We start from the raw sequence: 18,483 nt of genomic DNA, 5'->3' as shown, positions 1-18,483 counted from the left end.
AGCTGTCTCTCAATATTGCCTACTTGTTTAGCTTTTAGCCTCATCTCCCCTTCATTGCCAAACTTCTCAAAGGAGTATTACTTACTGTCTCTCCCTTTTAGACTTCTAATTGATTCAAATTCTTTCCATCACAGCTATACTCCTGTCATTATAGTTTATTGTTTCAATAAACTGTCTTTGCAAATATTTTCAGGGAGCTTCTAATTGTAAATCTCATCACCTCATACTAGACATAATCCAACATGCCTTCATGAAACATTTGACACTATTAACCACATCCAGTCCTTACACTTAAAACTTTCTCTCTCTCCCTCTCTCATCCTCTGCCTCCTCCTCTCCCGCTCTCCATCTCCATTTCTACCTCTATCTTTATCATTTTTTTGCTTCAAGGACTCTTAACTCACAGGAGTCTCACATCTCCCTTTGCTCCTTCTCAGCCTCTTACTTGCTTTTTTGGGGGTAGGGTTCCACCTTTGCCTGTATCTATCTTTTCCACATTTCCATGGATTCCACAAAGTACCAGTTCTTAACCCAACCCAAAGGATGGCTGTGATAATTAAATGCATAATATATTTAAACCAATGGTCATATTCCGAGGTCTTATAAGACCCCCAAATATCAATTTGCTACCTCTAGCTCCGCTCATCATTCTGATCCAATATTCTTCTGAATATGAATAACAACTGATTTGCCTATAAATGTTCTTTAATTTTTTCTTAGGAAATTAGATTTCAGAATAAGGCTGGTTTTAGATGAAGTAACATGAAATGCTAACTTCCTTAAGAAAATTCTAATTGAAAGTTGATAAATTCAGTAGTTTGAATAAACATAGAATGAAAGCAACATAAAAAACATAGTTCAACTAAATGTGCCAGTTCTTTTTATTTATAATGCAATCATGTAGAAAAGCTTTTAAAATAAGCACACCTGTGTATTCACTGAAAACTAGTCTGTCAATTGAATTTTTACTGTAGCTCCTGAATAATCCATTTTGTCTGGTTTAATTAAATAATTTAAAAAGTATATGGGCTTCTGCTAAAGGAGAACATATTGTTAGGATGTAATCTATTCCTCTTTGCACATCCTTTTATTGTACTTTTTTTGTGGTTTTCCAGTTTTAAGCAGTAACAAAAATACTCTGCAAGAAATAAAGACTTTATTGTATTTTCTGTGTCTAAATATGCTGAATTCACTTTTTTATAACAATGGCCTGTAAAATGTATTTAATGTTAACAATATAATCTGCCTGTGGGGAGCTATTCAAAGAGGCATAAAATGACAGCAAATTTTTCATTATGTATATTTATTTATTGACAACATTATTTTGATTCCTTCATTTATATCTATATTTTTCATTACTAAAGAACATAAGAAATGCCAGACTGGGTAATGCCTCTGTTCTACATAGTTCTGCATTTTGCGACACTAGTCCCATGTTTGTTTCAAGAAACTTGATTTTTCACAAATCTGAACTAGAAACACGGTACCTTGACTATCATGATATATCATACCACATCAAAAATATCATTTTGCCTTTAACTTTTGGACAAAAATATCATTTTACCTTTAACTTTTGGACAAAAATATCATTTTACTTTTAACTTTTGGAGGTGCCAGTGGTCTGCAAAGTTAAAAATCTAACTATATCCCTTCCCTTCTAAGAAATCTTTGCTGACTCACTGTTGTATATAGGACGAAGTTCAGGCTCTGGCCATCCCTGACTCAGACCTGTCTTTCCCTGCAGCCTTGTCTCCATCTCTACTGCTGCCTGCTCCCCTTTTCTTCCTCCAAATCCACTTCATAAGATCTTTGTAGTCACCCATCAAATTTTAGGTAATTTTCTTTTTCCCTAGGAGGATTTTAAACTATCTTTTCTAGCTTTATTGAGGTAAAATTGACAAATAACATGTGTAAGCTTAAGGTATACAATGTGAATGTATATGTATATATTATGAAATGATTACCACAATAAGGTTAGCTATCATATCTATTACCTCACATAGTTAACGAGGTTTTTTGTGTGGTGGGAACGCATATGACCTACTCTCAAAGTAAAATTTCAAGTATACCATACAGTATTGTTAACCATAGTCACCATACTGTACATTAGATACCCTAATCTTACTTTATAACAGAAAGCTTACATTCTTTGACAAACATCTTTCCATCTTTCCCAACTCCCCACCTCTCCCCAGCCTCTGGCAACCATGAATATACTGTTTCTGTGAGTTTGACATTTTTAGATTCTGAATGTAAATAAGATCATACAGTATTTGTCTTTCTTTGTCTAACCTATTTCACTTAGTATAATGCCCTCAAAGTTCATCTTCATTCATGTTGTTGCAAATGGCAGGATTTCTCTAAGATTTTGTAGCACCATCTACTTTTCCTCATTCATGCCTATACAATTAATTACTCTCTTTTATACTACTACTAAAACTTATACTTTCATTTTCATTCATTGTGGTAAAAGGTATATAACATAAAATTTACATCTTAGCCATTTTTAAATGTACAGTTAAGGAGCAGTAAGTACGTTCACATTGTTATGTAACCATTACCACCATGCATCTTCAGAATTTTTTTCATCTTCCCATAAACTCTGGATCAATTAAATAATAACTTCCCATTATAGTTACTTTTTACCATGTCTGTTTCCCATAACAGACTTGAGAGAAAAACTACTACTTTATGAATGTCTGAGTTTTATTAACATATTTATACCCAGTACTTAATGCAATGACTGGGAAACAGAAAATGCTCAATAAATGTTTGTTGAATTGATGTGTCATGATTAGAATCACATATCAGATCATTATGTTAGCTAGCCGTATCGGTTGACTTTCCAGCTCTGCTCTACCCTAATCCCACACTTTACAAAAAAGAAAAAAAAAACATATTTTCAGTGGTTTTCACTTCACCAAAACTCAAAACCTTAAAACAAAACAAAACAAAACTGTACCTTAAGTACGTTCTCATTTCATAAATTCCAAATTCTAAGCATGGTATTCAGGGTCGTGAAGAACCTGAGTCCTTTCAACCTCTCTCTATCTTGCTCTTCTACATCTTTTCACATCTTGATTCTTACCAATACAATATCATCAATTATTCTTGGAACAGGCAATTTCAGTTTTTGTTTTTGTTTTTGTTTTTTTAAATCATAGTGTTTGCTCAGCCCGAAATGTTTCCCTACAGTTTTGAAACCAAATCACCCTTTTCCTTCAAAAGGCAAAGAGAATGGCGAAGCCTTCTCTGATCCTTTGGTTCAGAATAAAGACCCTTCTTCTTTGCTCTTTTGCACTTTGTTTGGGTCCCTGTTTTGTACTTACTTAGTTTTGCACTAAATTACATCTTACTTATCTGTTTATATGTCTGCCTCCATCACTAGAGGACAAACTACATAAACATTATGCATAGTATTTCACCTATCATTTTATTTTTTATTATTTCTTCCTGTCAGAGACAATTTTCTGCTCAATAATTGTATTTTGAAAGAACAAACATTCTGATAATTTCACGCATCTAATCAATGTATTGCTGTTTATTGAGCATGCCTAAGGTTGTTCAGACTATCTATTAAGGGACTAGCCAAGGAACAACGTGAAAACACTGTGTAGAATGAACTCTATACAATGCAATTTGACAGACATGCATTGATCACAACGTTCATATCATTGTACTGAGTTAAATAAACACAAGTGAGCCAGACAGTCCACTTTCTCAGGGAACTTAATCTAGGCTTAGACGGGTATATAATTAACTCTAATACTTGTTGAACAGTCATATTAAATGCTGAATCAATGCAATTAAGTAATTTAAACTAAGAAGCAATAAGTTCTAATAATAATCATAAAAGATTTCATTAAAAAGGTGATGCCTGAACTTGAGTTTAAATGAGAAAGAATGTTTACAAAGGGTGAATTGAGGTTGTAGAGGCATTCCAAGAAAGAAATTAGCATAAGTAAGATTTGAGTCAGGAAAAATGTTGCTTCTTTCAAAAACAATGAATACTATAATTTAATAAGACCTTCGAATGACTTAGGGCAGTAGGAGTAATGGGAGTTAAAGATGATTTTTAGGTTAGGACTACTGAAGAGGTCCTCAATAGTATATTACAGATCTAGTAATAAATATAATTATGTTACTAGCATATATAAATTATGTCATTGTGTTATATATACCATAAATTAATATGATATATATTACATTACATATCAGAAAATATTATTTAAAATAATTACTTCAATTAGAGCCTTGCTTAGCAGGCTTAACCTTGAAGAATTATATAGCAGAAAACCTATGATAATATCTCAGTTGAGAATAGTGAAGATCTGAACTATGGTGGTTTTAATGTGTAAGAGAAAAGATGAGAGTAAATACACGTAGGGTAGACTGTGGACATAGTTAAACATATGCATTGCAACCACCTGAATGTAGAGAGTTAAGACAAATTCAGAGATAATCACATTTTCAAGTAGGAGAGGATAGTGGTATTTTAGGAGAAATAACTTCTCTGGGCTCACTTGTAAAATAATAGTAATACCTAACTTTCAGTATTAATCAGCAGACAGATGTGTATTTAGCCTGGAGCCTAGAGATTTTAAGTACTCAGTAAATGTTAGCTGTCGTGATTATTAAGTAACTAATAGAATAATCTAATATGGAAAATGGCATCTGACTCTAAAATATCTTTATTATTTCATTTGTTTATAAATATAATGAAAAATTTTTTAAATCAAACACTACTGAAATATATAGTACATATACTTGCACATCAAAGACAAGTAATAATAACAGTTTGGCATTTATACCTAAATTTTTTTTCCTAGTTCCAGAATAAAGTATTATTATTATTTGTATTTGTGCAAGATGGGGAGCATTCTATGCAACTTCATTCTTTTTGTATAGTACAACGTTTTGGATCTTCTCCTGAACTGAACAAATAGTTATCTCATATTCTTTTTAAAAGGCTGTCTATTTCACTGCATTTATGTGCCATGGAGAATCTAAGGGGACCCTCGGGAAAACTAGGTGGACATCCAGGCCCATCAGCACATATGGTGCCTTCTTGTAAACGAAAAAAATTGGTCCCTGTAGGAGTTTAATGTCCCTTTAATGCAGGTCTTCATTATCAAACTCTAAACTGGAGTTTAATCCTCGATTAACCCCTGCTGGACACCTGTGACAGAGAACAATCTGTACAACCATTAGCAAAGCCCAATGTTTAAAATAGTTTGTGGAGTTCAGAAAAGAGCATAAACTCTGAGCTAGAGATTTGGTTTCTTTTTCACAGAAGTCATGGTAGAAGCTTTGGATGGGTGAGAAATGGATGAAGTCTCCCTGGGAGAGCTTTTATATACAAAGTGTTAAAGGGTGATAACTCCAAAATCGTGTGTGAGAGTAGGATAAGGGGTGAGAGAGATACAGGGAGAAAGAGACGGAGATGGAGATAGAGAGAGATAGAAAGAGAACAATGATACATAGATGATAGAATAAACTCTATTAAATAGTATACTTATGGTAGAATAAACTCTACTGGATCACCTTTCCTCTCTACATATGCACACACATATATATATAGATGTATATATATGTATGGATGAATATATCAAGATATTACTTGCAGTCCAAACTCCTGCTTTCTGATTACTCCTTTCTGAATTTGGAAACTGAAATAATTCAGAAAAATGTCTGAATAAATTCCTTAGTATCTGAACTATCATTACCACTAGCAGAAATTCAGGAATCAAACTGCTTCTGACAATGTGGATCCCTCACCTCCACATTTGCTATACAATCTCAGGAAACAAGTAGATTTGAATTATAAGGGATACTTATGAATACATTTTAACTTTAATTTAAAATCTGAACCATGAAATAAAATTTTCCACAACACTTTGCTTAAATACACATATGCAGGACTTTTGCTGGTACTGAATTGTTTTTGTCTATGTACATATTTTGGTTTGGTTCTTAAGAATGTGCTCTTAAATCATTATCGTTTTTTTCTCCCAAAATTTGCTCTTTATTTTCTAAAATGTTTTCTTCAGTTACTTCCTCTATTATCCACACTCTGTCTAGTTCCCTTCCTAAAGCTGTAAATGGTATGAACTTTTCTAAACTTATTTTGTCAGGATTCTAAATGTATCTTGTTATCATCAGTACATGATGACTTAGAGATTTCTTGTAACAATTGCTGATACTGTAGAGAATCAACTCAAACTGCAGGTTTTGAAATACAAATTTCATTATGAAGGAAAAGTTAACTTCTGCCTATGTACTCTCTTTTTAAAAAGTCACTAATTATTTATAAACAATTTATTATTAGAAAGCTCAGGTTAACTTTGGTTTTTTTTTTTTAAGTTTTTTTGCTGGATTTTTGATTTCCTAAATAGAGATTTGGGTTAAGCCACATGGGAATTTATTATAATCAACAACAACAAAATATATTAAAGTTGATATATGCTTATTTTTATACAGTGATTTAAAAGAAAACTGAAAGCATTCAGAAAGGCTGCAGTAGTTGCACTCATGTTAATGATTCAAAATTTATTTAATCTATGTAGAAGCAGTGAAATGTACCATACTGCCTACTAGGGACTACACTAATGTTTGAGGGCTAAACTATATTAAAGACAACAGTCAAAAATCTTTCCTCCACTTTTGTTCTCCACTTTGTTTCTGCATTTTAAGTATAATTGAATTCTTTAGTCGCTGTTTCTGGAGCAAATTTTCAGAGCCTCACTTAACCTTATGGGACATTTTTATTTCAGCACTTTAGCCAAGGGGTCTCGACACTTTTGTTCATGACAAATAGAAACTTCATTACTGCCATATTAAGCGAGGTTTTTATATTAGCGGTCACCAAACCTTCTGTTTATCTTTAGCAATAAAGTATTTCAAGAGATGCACTCAAAAGCAATGTAAACATCTGGGAAGATCAAAATTAACAATGACAAATACAAAATGAACCAACATTTAATGTTTTCTTCCTGAAGATTCCAGGAATAAGCATATCCACTCTGTAGATAATTTATCTGTTCTCTTTCATGAAAGAACTGAGTCCTCCTTGTCAATACTCATTCTCTCAGCAGTTTTTCTCTTCTGTGATGACTGAGATGTAGCAATCTACCAATTTCTTATTTCCATTTAATTTGTTTTTAAGCCATCCCGTTTGCTAAACTGATTTGGTCACCAAAAAAGCTTTGTCTCTCTGTCTCTCTCTTTTTTTGGTGGGGTAGGGGGAGAAAGGTTATTAGGTTCATTTATTTATTTTAATAGAGGTACTAGGAACTGAACCCAGGACCTCCTGCATGCTAAGTGCACAATCTACCACTGAGCTATACCCTCCCCATCTAAACTTTCTCTCTTTTTAAACTGCTGTGTTGTGATGAATGCTTTTAACACTGCTAGCCTTTAATTCACATGAAACCCATTCTTCCTGTTGTTGAAAGTCTATTATTTCTAAAGTTTAAATTGTTAAACCTGGAACAAACAAAAGCATTATCTAGTTTATCTGGCTCATTTAATTGGCCTACCTTATTTTAAAACACAAGGGATTTTGCACTAGACAACATTTTTTAGCATGGTTGAGAATGCGTATTTGTGTGTGAGATGTAAATGTAGGTATTATTTTGTTAAGAATCCCTTGGTAAGACTTATAATTAATGGCTTTAGTCTCCCACTTCCTTAATTATTTAAAAGTAGGAAGATTTTGCTAAATAGTTTTAGTATGTCCTCTACAAATAATATCTGTAATTACATTCCTGGGATAAACTTCTGGAAAAAAGGTAGCCTTGTAAATAACTGTCAGAGAGAAGGAAAGAGAGAGAAAAGGCTATTTTAGTGGCCTAAACACATTTAATTTGAGATCGATCGACCTATCTATCTATCATCTATCTATCTATCTATCTATCTATCTATCTATCTATCTATCTATCTATTTATCTATCTCATTTATCTCTATCAGGTCTAATGACCCAAGTTCATGTATATACAAATAACGAAAAAGTAAAATCTTCTAGAGAAGAAAGCAACTCTTTAAATATCATAGATGATTATAAAATACTTTCTTAGAGTCATGAATGAGAGCAAAAGAGTGGATTCAATGATGCCACTAATCACAGACACAATGCTTTTTTAGAAGACAAGAAAAATAAGAACCTAAGGGAAATATATTTATATCTCAAATGAGTTAACTTCATTTTAACACTTTGTAGATATAACAGGTATTTGACATGTTTTCCAGTTTGGGGGCTGTGTTTCACTTCTCACAAGGACTGGCATTCTGACTGCAGTCTTTCTATGTCCCCATCTCCCTAGCTCTCATGTCACTAGCTCTGGATGATTTTCCTTTCATCTCTTAGTGACAGTTCTGAATCACTAGGAATCAGAAAACATGACTCTGGCAACTAGTTTCAAAAGTCCTTGTTCAGGGCATGTACAGAATGTAGTTTATTTTTTTGTGACAGTTTTAATAAAAGTGACGTGAAACACAAGGGATAGAATGTTAGCGATATTGCACCTCAAAAGAGGAGAAAGTTTGGTATGTTACCTCCTGATTAGCAGCAGCTAGTTCTTCTTCCAGTGCAGAGACTCTTTCTAAAGAAACCCTCAGTCGCTCCCTTACCTAGAAGAAAAACCAAAATATGTGCAGTAATGTACATCCCATACATATTAAACTGTGCTGAATCCATTAACATTATCAAAAGTGGTCACATTTGGCAAATTATTAAAGTATTTACAGCCCTAAGTGCTCAGGAATACTAGGACTACTTTGTCACCTCATAGTATCATTGTATCAAGGGATTTTCTTGTAAGCAAGTCCTTCTAGTGCTTCAATGACAGAGTTTCCAAGGGGGCTGAAGATCTGAATTCTGATTCATAGTAAGTGGAGGCAAAGTTCAAAAGTTTGCTATGAATTCATCTGAAAAATAGTCACTGATTAAGCATGAGACACAGGCAAAAACTTTCTACTTCTCTAAAATAATATGGAAGTTTTCCTTTGACATTTAGTACCTAACTTCAAAAATCATTTGTCTAAAAGCAAAGGATTCTTAGAATACGAAAAATGTGATCCATTGCTCACAAAATTAATTTTGTATGAATTAGAGGTCCACATTGTTATTGAGGGATTGGAAAGTACTTAATCACTCTGAAATTCTTAACTACTTTTCAGATACCAAAGGTGAAATCATTTTATTTTGTGGAATTAAACACTCTGCACCTTTAGTTTGAAATTAATGATGATTTCCAAATGTTTCATACATAAATGAAACTCAGAGAAGTTTTCCTTTAATCTTTGTTTTCTTACAACTTCTAAAATTGTTTTAGCAATTATATGTTCAGATCTATAGATAAGCTCCATATTAAATTTGTCAAAAGAAGAAAGTTCAGAGAAAGAAATTGGGATAAATGATTATAGCAGTTTAATTGTCCTTAAAAAAGTCAACAAAATTTATAGCTTCAACTTAAGATGGAATTCATGGTGAGTGTTAGATTATTTATGAATTAACATAGATTTTCCATGAGACTATTACAGTATGCATTTTAATATATAATTATATAAATAAATTATTAAAATAAACTTCAATTTTATTAATTCATTAATAGTATATTTTAATTAATAGTCCTTTTCTTTTTTTGAGAGATTTAACTGGGAATATAAGTTAAATACACAAAATATCTAAAACCTAGATACATAATAATTTTAAAGTTGGAGTTATTTTCTAGTTAGCAAACAAAGAAAAAACAAATGATAGCCTATGAATTTGGAATCTAATTAGAAATTTTTAAAAATCTCAATTATTTTAGTTGTATAACTATAACTGAAATATATTCAGGTGACTGGGTGTACTTAACTTCTGAAATACATCTTGAATAAGAAAGAATAAATGCTTGAGTGGTGTTTTAATATTAATTATACTTAGCTATGTTCAAATCCTCTGAATATTAGTAATACATACATAAACGCACATTTGATATCAAAAATAATCATATATGATCTTTCATGATATATAAGTATGCCAGATGGGCAGCCAGGTGCCAGTGCTGTTAGACAAATATCCAATTGTTCATAAAAATGCATAAAGCTAATGCTGACTAATAACTGAACAAGAGCTACACAGAAGGAAATCTTTGATGATATGACTTAAGGCAATGCTTTTTTAGAAATACTTGGATACATGCAGACAAAGCAAATATCCCAAAGGCATGAAAATGAGGAGGACTGCTGATGTGTGGACTGCAGATACCAATAAAGATCTTAGTATATGCACTTAATATTTAACAGGGATGACTATAAAATTTTATGTCCATTTCCTAAAATACTGGCTATAAAATATGGGTGTTCTGATAAAAATCTAGAAGTCCTAGTTGATGAGAACAGCAATGCAGAAACAGTGTAAATGTAAATTAATCTCAACATACACAACACTAATCAGATCACACTCAGACTGCAGTAAAGAGGTTGAGATACCATATTTTAAAAGACATGCTGAGACACTGAAATGTTCCAAAAAGAATCATATAAGCCATGTAAGGAATGGCTGAAACAAGGCTATATTGCAGTTTAAATGCCCTCCTTTCTTTGCTAAACTGAAAATCATAGAAGCAGTTCCAAACTATTTTGTATTTACCACAAGTTGAGCATGGATATTCTTATTATATTGAGCCCTGGAGAAGTAAAAATTAACAAGCTTTTCAAACAATATGAAAAATCACCCATCAATAAGTTTATAATAGCATTTACAACTTGAAATTAATTATCCAGAAAGTAATGAACCTTAAATAAAAAATAAAAACAATTCCTGAGTGTATTTTGAATTTATGCTATAAAAGAAAAAACTGAAGCTGCAAATATCAATATATTTATGATAATGAATGCTTTATTCATATTTTATATGACAATGAAGTGTTCTCTTTGTATTTAATTCTTGGGTAGGACTAAGATAAATGAAATGAATTTGCTTCATCGTGCACTAATCTTTGCCAAACTTGATAAGGAAAAAAAAAAGTGAGGATTCAAAGGAGTAATCTTTTTAGAGTATAAAGAATTTTAATATCTTATCTTGTCTACATAACTGGAATTCTATTGGTAGGAAAAAATAGTATCTCTGACAAGCTTTGTAGCTTTTTGTTCTGTCTGAGCAGCACCAGCAGAATGTCATAATTACCTTTATTTTTCTTGTTGAATTTGGTGTTCTTTTGAAGCTGTCTAATATGCCATGAAAAAAGTATGGTTTTAATTTTTTCTCTAAAATATACACAGTTGATAGCCTTGGCTCTATGCTGAACTTTTTCTGCCTTTTCACTGTTTAGTTACATTCTATTGTTTATATAGTTTTTAAGCTAAGATATAGTGATTGCTTGTTTGTAGAGCTGTAGTATAACCCTCCAAACATATTTATGTCCATCTAGAATTTTTAATTTCTAATTTCAAGTGTTACTTTTCTTCATAATTGTATGAAAAATAATTAAAGAGAAGTTTTTCCCCCCAAAAAGATGTTTCAAGGCCAGAGAAATATTATCCTTGAAGATTAAAATATCTGTCCCTACAAATGATGAATATGTTGTTGGATAAAGAGGAACTTGGGTGGAAGAAGCATACATTTCAAATTGAAATTAAGGCTTGGCAGTGATTTATTTTGGAATGATCAATTCTGTAACAAAAACCATTGTGAAGAAATCTTAGATCAGACCTTCAAGTCCAGTTTTGGCACTGTGATATTAGATCACAGAAATATATATGGAGGGTGTATATACACACACACACATACACACGTAGCATGTTTTTGGTTACATTTCCCATGCATATCCAGTATATCTTTAAAAAATACTCAGTGATATCTGAATGATTGAAAAACACACGCATACTTCTCATTTCATCCAGCCCACAGATTTGGTAAACATATTGGAGAGTTAGGTCAAAATTACTGCTAGCCTTAGCTAATTGTATAAATTCTACCCTACAAGTCAGTGGACATGTAAATAAGTCTCCAATGATGAAGACTGCCAATCATTGTAACGGTCTGCAACTATGATGTATCTTTTGCATTTTATTTAGCTTTTCACATGTTCCAAACCTTCTGCGGTAAAGTTGGTAGTTTCTTGTCCTCAATATGATTAGCTGCATCTTCTGATCTTCCACATAGGTTTTAACATAATATCCATAGCACTTAAAATAGAATATTGTAATTACTTGTTTATATGTCTGTCTCTTCACCTCTCCTGATCTCCATGAGAAGCTGTGAGCTATTTTTGGTTAGGAAAATTATTTTTGAAGGTGCTTAGGCACATATTAACCCCTCAATAGCTAAATGAAATGCTAATTTAAACAAGCCTGTGGATCAACAGTGATACCAACATCTATACTTAGTTTGAAATTTTTTGTCAAAGCCTGAAATTTATTGATATTAATTATAACATTCATTAACATTTACTGAGCATTTGCCATATGCTAATCTTTGGCCAGGAGCTTTGCAACATTAAGCAACTCTGTGAGGTAGGTATTACTATTCTCCTCAATCAAAGTGGAGGAAAGAGACAGAGAAATTAAGTTACTTGTCCAGGTCTAACTCCAGCGCCCAAACTTATACTACTTTTCCTTCAGGCTGTTTAGTATTACTTAGTTGATCATCAGTTCAGTTGCTCCTGGACTCACCAATGCCCCGGGTACTTCTCGTGAGTTATTAAGTCCAATTACTGCTCCTAGGGTCACAGTATGAAGTACTTCATTTAGTTATGCTAAGCTCACTGAACATCTACATAGTAAATCCCTTTTAGATTTTAAAATGTATACTACCATTTCTTCTTAAATGTACTCACCCCAATTAGGTTGTTTGTCCTAAATGCTGTTCATTGCCTTCTAATTCATTTTTTTTTTCATAAAAGCATTCCTTATGTAAGTGATGTGGGAATGTATCTAAGGGAACATCCCAAATCACACATTCTCAAGTTCCTTATTCAAGTCATTCAGAACTGTTAAATCTTCTCTGAACAGGCCATGCTCTCTTTATAGCTCTGGGTTAGTTCACACATTGATATATTGCTTAGAGCATCTTTATTTCTCTGCTTAAAAAACCCTTACACATTTTTTAATGCCCAGATCAAATGTTACCCCCTTTGTGAAGAAATATTGACTTTCTCATCACTTCTTCAAGCAAAATCAGTTACAACTTTTTTTGTGACTCTCAACATTCTCTGTTATTGACATGTAAACTCCAACATTAACTATGAACTCCACATTTGTGAGGAGAATGTCTTATTTATCTTCCTGTGCCAAACGTCTGCCAAGGAGCCTGACATATAACAGATACTCTATAAAGTCTTACAAATTCTTTGTAATGCACTTTTGTAATAAGAAAGGGAATATAACGTGAAAATAAACATTAGATATATTAAATTGTTATTTGATACTTGATGTTAGTTGATATTATATTTATCAGGAATTTTTATATGATATCCATTTGTTTTATTCAAAATTACTCATAAACTAATTTTCTCTCATGCTAAAATTAAAAATAAGATACAATTTCCTCTTAATAATTTAGAAGACAGAATTATACTTATCCTTATGCACACACACCACATAATCCCCAGTGCTGAGAACATCTGAAAGACCAATGATAAAAATAAATATGTATATAAATATTAAAGAGCAGAAGTGTCTGTATGCTCAAAACCTATATATAACTGAGTAATACTCTCGAGTTTGGACTTTAATGCTCCTAACTTGTCAGATACTTTACAATGAAGTGCCCCAATTCCCACTCTAGAAAATCCTAGAGCTTTATTAATTTTAAAAAATTCATTCTTTGAAATTTCACAAAATTGAAATCATGTCATAAGCTTTTCTAATCTCCAAAGGACATTATACTCATATTGGCTTATTTATGTCCATAGAACTTATTTGAGTAACAGCTAAGAGAAACTTACAGTTACTTTTAAAAAGCCTAAAGCAGATTTTTCTACTAATACCTTATGCTGCTACATGCAGAGACTCTTAAAAATGTGTGCGCAAAGCTAAGATATTAGAAACGCCCCAGAATAAAATCGTATGACTCTAATAGAAATCTCTAAAGATAAAGTACATCCAATATACACTTCAAGATATGTTTAATTGTCCATTAGCAGTGTCCTATGTTGGTATGTATAGCCATGTACTTCAGAGGGGTAGGGAGAAGAGAGACTGTGGGGTGAGCAGAGAAAAGGAGAGAGAAGGAGAGAGAAAGGTTGAATGATAATATTAAATTTCAGATAGCCATCTGGACTAGGACTATAATATGTCATAATAGACGCCTTGATTAACCATAGATTTAATGGTATTAAAAAAGATCATGTTTATGCATAGTACCAACATACATGCAACAGTCCAGTTGCATTTTTAAAAATGATTTTTCCTGTAACTCAAATGTGTCCCTCTGAACTAACTTACTTCAAAAGTCAGCTGAGTCACGGATGAAGACAAGGAGCTTGATGCTAATGACAAAAGCACAGTTAAGCTTGAAATCTTTTGTAAATACTATACCTTGATTTGTCAGTAATTAAAAAAATCAGCTTTATTGCGGTATAATTGACATATAAAATTGTAATGATCCTTTCATAATACTGTACCTTTTCATCCAAGGCCTTGTGGTGCTCAAACAAAGATTTCAGCGCCTTGAGAACTTCAACTTCGCTGGACACTCCCGAGGGGGACTGGGCTTGTCGTTTTACCACCGTCATTCTTAGTGACCTTTCATGCCGTGACACAAGGCACTCCAAATGCTCCAGTAACAGCTGTAGGGTTTAATAGAAAATGTAATTATTTTATGGATACATGTCACTAATACATATAGATGACTTCAATCTTAGTAGATTGCAGGTTTACATAGTATTTAATGATAACCTCATTACACTATGGGTAGCATCAATGAAACACAAACCTGAATGCATGAGCTGTATTAGAAGTACATTGCATTTCTATCACATAACAATTTAATGATATAAAATATAATGTGAATTACATGCATTCTTTTTGAAGATTTAGTCATTTCAGTTTGGATTGAAGAGAACTATAGTACAACATAATACGTACGATCCAATAGGGATAATTTCTGAAGAACATTGTACAAGGCATGATGATTTCACTAAGAGACTAGCACTGAAAGTCAAAATTAATTTCATTTATATTTGGTTATTTAAAAATTTTAAGTCGAAGGAAATGTGCATAGTCATCATGTTGCTTTAAATATGTTTATAGTGATAGTCACATGTTGCTATGGCAATTATAGCAGTAACTAATTATTTTATTCACAATTAATTCTTAGATAACATAATAGAAAAATATGTGCAACCAACTGGAACATAATAACTGAGACTAGCAATAGTCATTTTAGGAAAAGAGGTTACAGAACATAATTTTTAAAGTCTCTGGAACCTACATTTGCCCAGAGTAGCCTCTGGTGCCATGACAGAGGTTAAGGAAACGTCCAATGAACAGTGTTTCAGTCTGCTTCAGAGTCTATGCTCTGACGTTTCCCAGAAAAATTTTGCTTTTAAATGTTTTGTGAATTGGGAGTTTCACCTTTGTCTCATTTTATAAGGCAGTTCTGCCACTAAAAGCAAGGATACATGAAAAGAAAATAAAAAACTTATCAGTTATTAAAATTTTACTAGTGAAGATCAATATAAGACTAATGAAAGGAAAGATTTTTAGAAGGCTAATAAAACAATAGGCTGACAAATAATGTCTTGGCAAATAAGCAGAAGTTACTGAAACAAAAGAAGAAAATGCAGATATAAGATATAAAGAAGTAAAGAAATAGTATTCTTTCAAGATTTTTCCCAAAGCGTATGAAAAATTTTGGTTTTCACAATGCCACTGTTAATTTCAGTGTCACATATTAGTATCACGTTTGTTAGCACTTAACAAGTTAATTTTTATTCACTCGCTGTCACTAATTATGGTTTAAACTGTCAGAAAACTGCCACGCTTTTAGCACAAAAGACTAAATATCTGAGATTCTAAAGGTATGTAGATCAGTAGGTAGGAGTTATATTTAAGGATCAGAATAATACTAATAGTTCCTCAGAATGAAGATGATACCATTAATATTTTCAAAGAGCTTTTCTTTATTAATCTGATTATATTCACAATATTCTACTATCTTGAATTCTATAGATATATGTATACATTTATTAAATGAATGCTATTTCATATATATATATATAGGTTATGGAGCTTTGCATGAACTTAACCCTATTTTTCCAACATTATCTGGTATTAGTCTTTCTCTGGCAAACTCTGCTCTAATCACACCAGCCTACTTTCAGTTCCTCATACGCCAAGCCTTTGCATATGCTGTGCGCTCTGCCTGGAATACCCTTCCTTTGGCTTTTATTTGCTCAGTTCTTTCTATTACTTTAAGTCACAGTTTAAATATCACCTTTTCAGGAAAGCATTTGCTTACTATTCTATGTCAAGTGGGTCTCTCATCTTCTAAGGCCTCATAATTCTCTATTTCATTCTCTTGCTTCATCTCTTCATATCATGTCATGATGTGTAATTTCTTAAATATAGTTTTACTAAATTTCATTACATTTCTTCACTGAAATATAAGCTCCATGAAGATAGGCACAGTATCTGTCTTGATTGTCACTGTATTTGGGTGTTGACTCAGTTCCTAGCATCTATACATATGTAAAAATATTTGTTGGATGAATCGGGGAAAAAATGATAAATGAGGTAAATTATCCAGTGTACATTCTGGCCTATATCAAAGCTAAATCTGCATCCATGGTTAACTGGCATTATTTCCTAAAAGCTTAAGCTAATCAACATTGCTATGTATATATGTATGTTTTAGATAGATGATACACTTACAAAGAAACAAGACTTATAATGCAATGTAAACTGGCTTCTCTAACTATAAATTACAGATATATTGATTTATACAGTAATCTAATAACTATTTGAGCATCTAATATTGCATGGCACTGGGTAGGAAACAAATTTGTATGAGACATAATCTGTATCCTCCAGGAAAGAAATACAGTGTGAGTATTATAGTGAAGCCATAAAGGACATCTGTTATTGGAGACTACCTAAATCTTTTGATCACACTGTTTACATTTGGCAAGTTTCTCATAATGTTCATCTCACCTTCCCTACATAGAGTACAAAATACTATAATTCTCAGTGTTTGGTGCCATGTATTTTCTATTAATTACACACATGCAAGACATGAATGGTATAAATAAGTTATAAGCCATATAAATAAGTTGGTGAAGGCATCTATTTTGCTCAAGGGAAAGTGGCAAAAGAATCATGATTTTATATGAAAAAGGGGAAACAATACCCTTATCAGCTTTGCAATGAAGTTATAAAATTTTGTTCTGCAAGGTTAGGCGACAGACTGTTTTAGGTAAGAATTTCTTAATATCCATTAAGTGAGTGAATTCTGTTACTGGCAGCTAAAGACGCTGTGACACTCAGCACATCCAGTCATACCTACTGCTACCTTTCCTCATAATGGTCCTCTGCCATGCTCTGGGTCACTCTCCATTGCTCCTTGAGTATGTTAGCAACTAGACCATTGTCACTCTTTTCAATGCTACCCCAGCCATAATTTTTGGTGATTTTTATTACCCGTTTAGATGATTTTTCCAGCATGCTGGAATCTAAATTTCTAGACTGTGTTCTTCAATGGTCTCAATTTCTACTCTATTTCAGTAACTCACAGTTATGGTTTCACTATATATACTACTGTTATCAATAAATACAACTCTTCCATAATTGAATTTTTATTATGTAACTCACAAATCATTACAGTTTAGTTCAGATATTTAAATGCTCAAACTATAAAGATACTTGCACCCTCAATCTCTTTATCATTGAATTTATTACTGCTTTTCACCATATTCATTCCCTCACTTTCTTCTTACCCATCTAAAATTTTATAGTTCATTCTCTAAAATTAGTCCTTTCCATATTCTTACAACTTCTAGACTCTGACCACCTGCCATTATATCCACTGCTACCACCTGGGTCCAAGACCCAACATCTCCCCTGAATTATTACAATTGCTTCTTAACCAGTCCTCCTGCTTTCATCCTCCTATCAGGCTATTTCTAAAACACTAAGTTAAAATGTAAGTTAGGTCATCCATCCCTCTGCTGAAATCCTCAAGGTCTTCTCATTTGGCTCAAGTAAAAACCAGAGTCCTTACGAGTACAAAAGGGATCTAAATTCTCTGAACTCATCTTTTATTCTTCTTGCTCATTCCAGTCTAGCTGATTTGGCTTCTTTGCAGTTTTGCTATGTTTTATTAACATATCCATCATCTATGATCTCACATCAGGGACTCTGTGCTTGTGATTTTTTCCCCCTAAAACATTCTCTTTCTGATAACTGCATGACCATCTCATTCCACCATCTCTTTCATAGTTTTCCTCAAATCTCACCTTTCAACAAGGCTTTTCCTGGTCACCACCTGCACTAAA

General features: G+C 32.7%; 1 protein-coding gene across 2 annotated transcripts in view; it reads right to left on the bottom strand.

Moving 5' to 3' along the window:
* PPFIA2 (PTPRF interacting protein alpha 2) overlaps positions 1 to 18,483 on the bottom strand; it is a 391,656-nt gene that overhangs the window by 139,651 nt on the left and 233,522 nt on the right. For both annotated transcript variants that reach the window (XM_072973329.1, XM_006197860.4), the window contains exons 5-6: positions 14,614 to 14,778; positions 8,555 to 8,629 (exon numbers count right to left, since the gene is read on the bottom strand). In XM_072973329.1, coding sequence (XP_072829430.1) covers positions 8,555 to 8,629; positions 14,614 to 14,778 — 240 coding nt within the window. The remainder of the gene's footprint in view (positions 1 to 8,554; positions 8,630 to 14,613; positions 14,779 to 18,483) is intronic.

Source organism: Vicugna pacos, chromosome 12 (genome assembly GCF_048564905.1).
Source record: "Vicugna pacos chromosome 12, VicPac4, whole genome shotgun sequence".
Classification (NCBI taxonomy): domain Eukaryota; kingdom Metazoa; phylum Chordata; class Mammalia; order Artiodactyla; family Camelidae; genus Vicugna; species Vicugna pacos.
The sequence above is the reverse complement of the archived record's forward strand: the minus strand, read 5'-3'. Positions and strand labels throughout refer to the sequence as shown.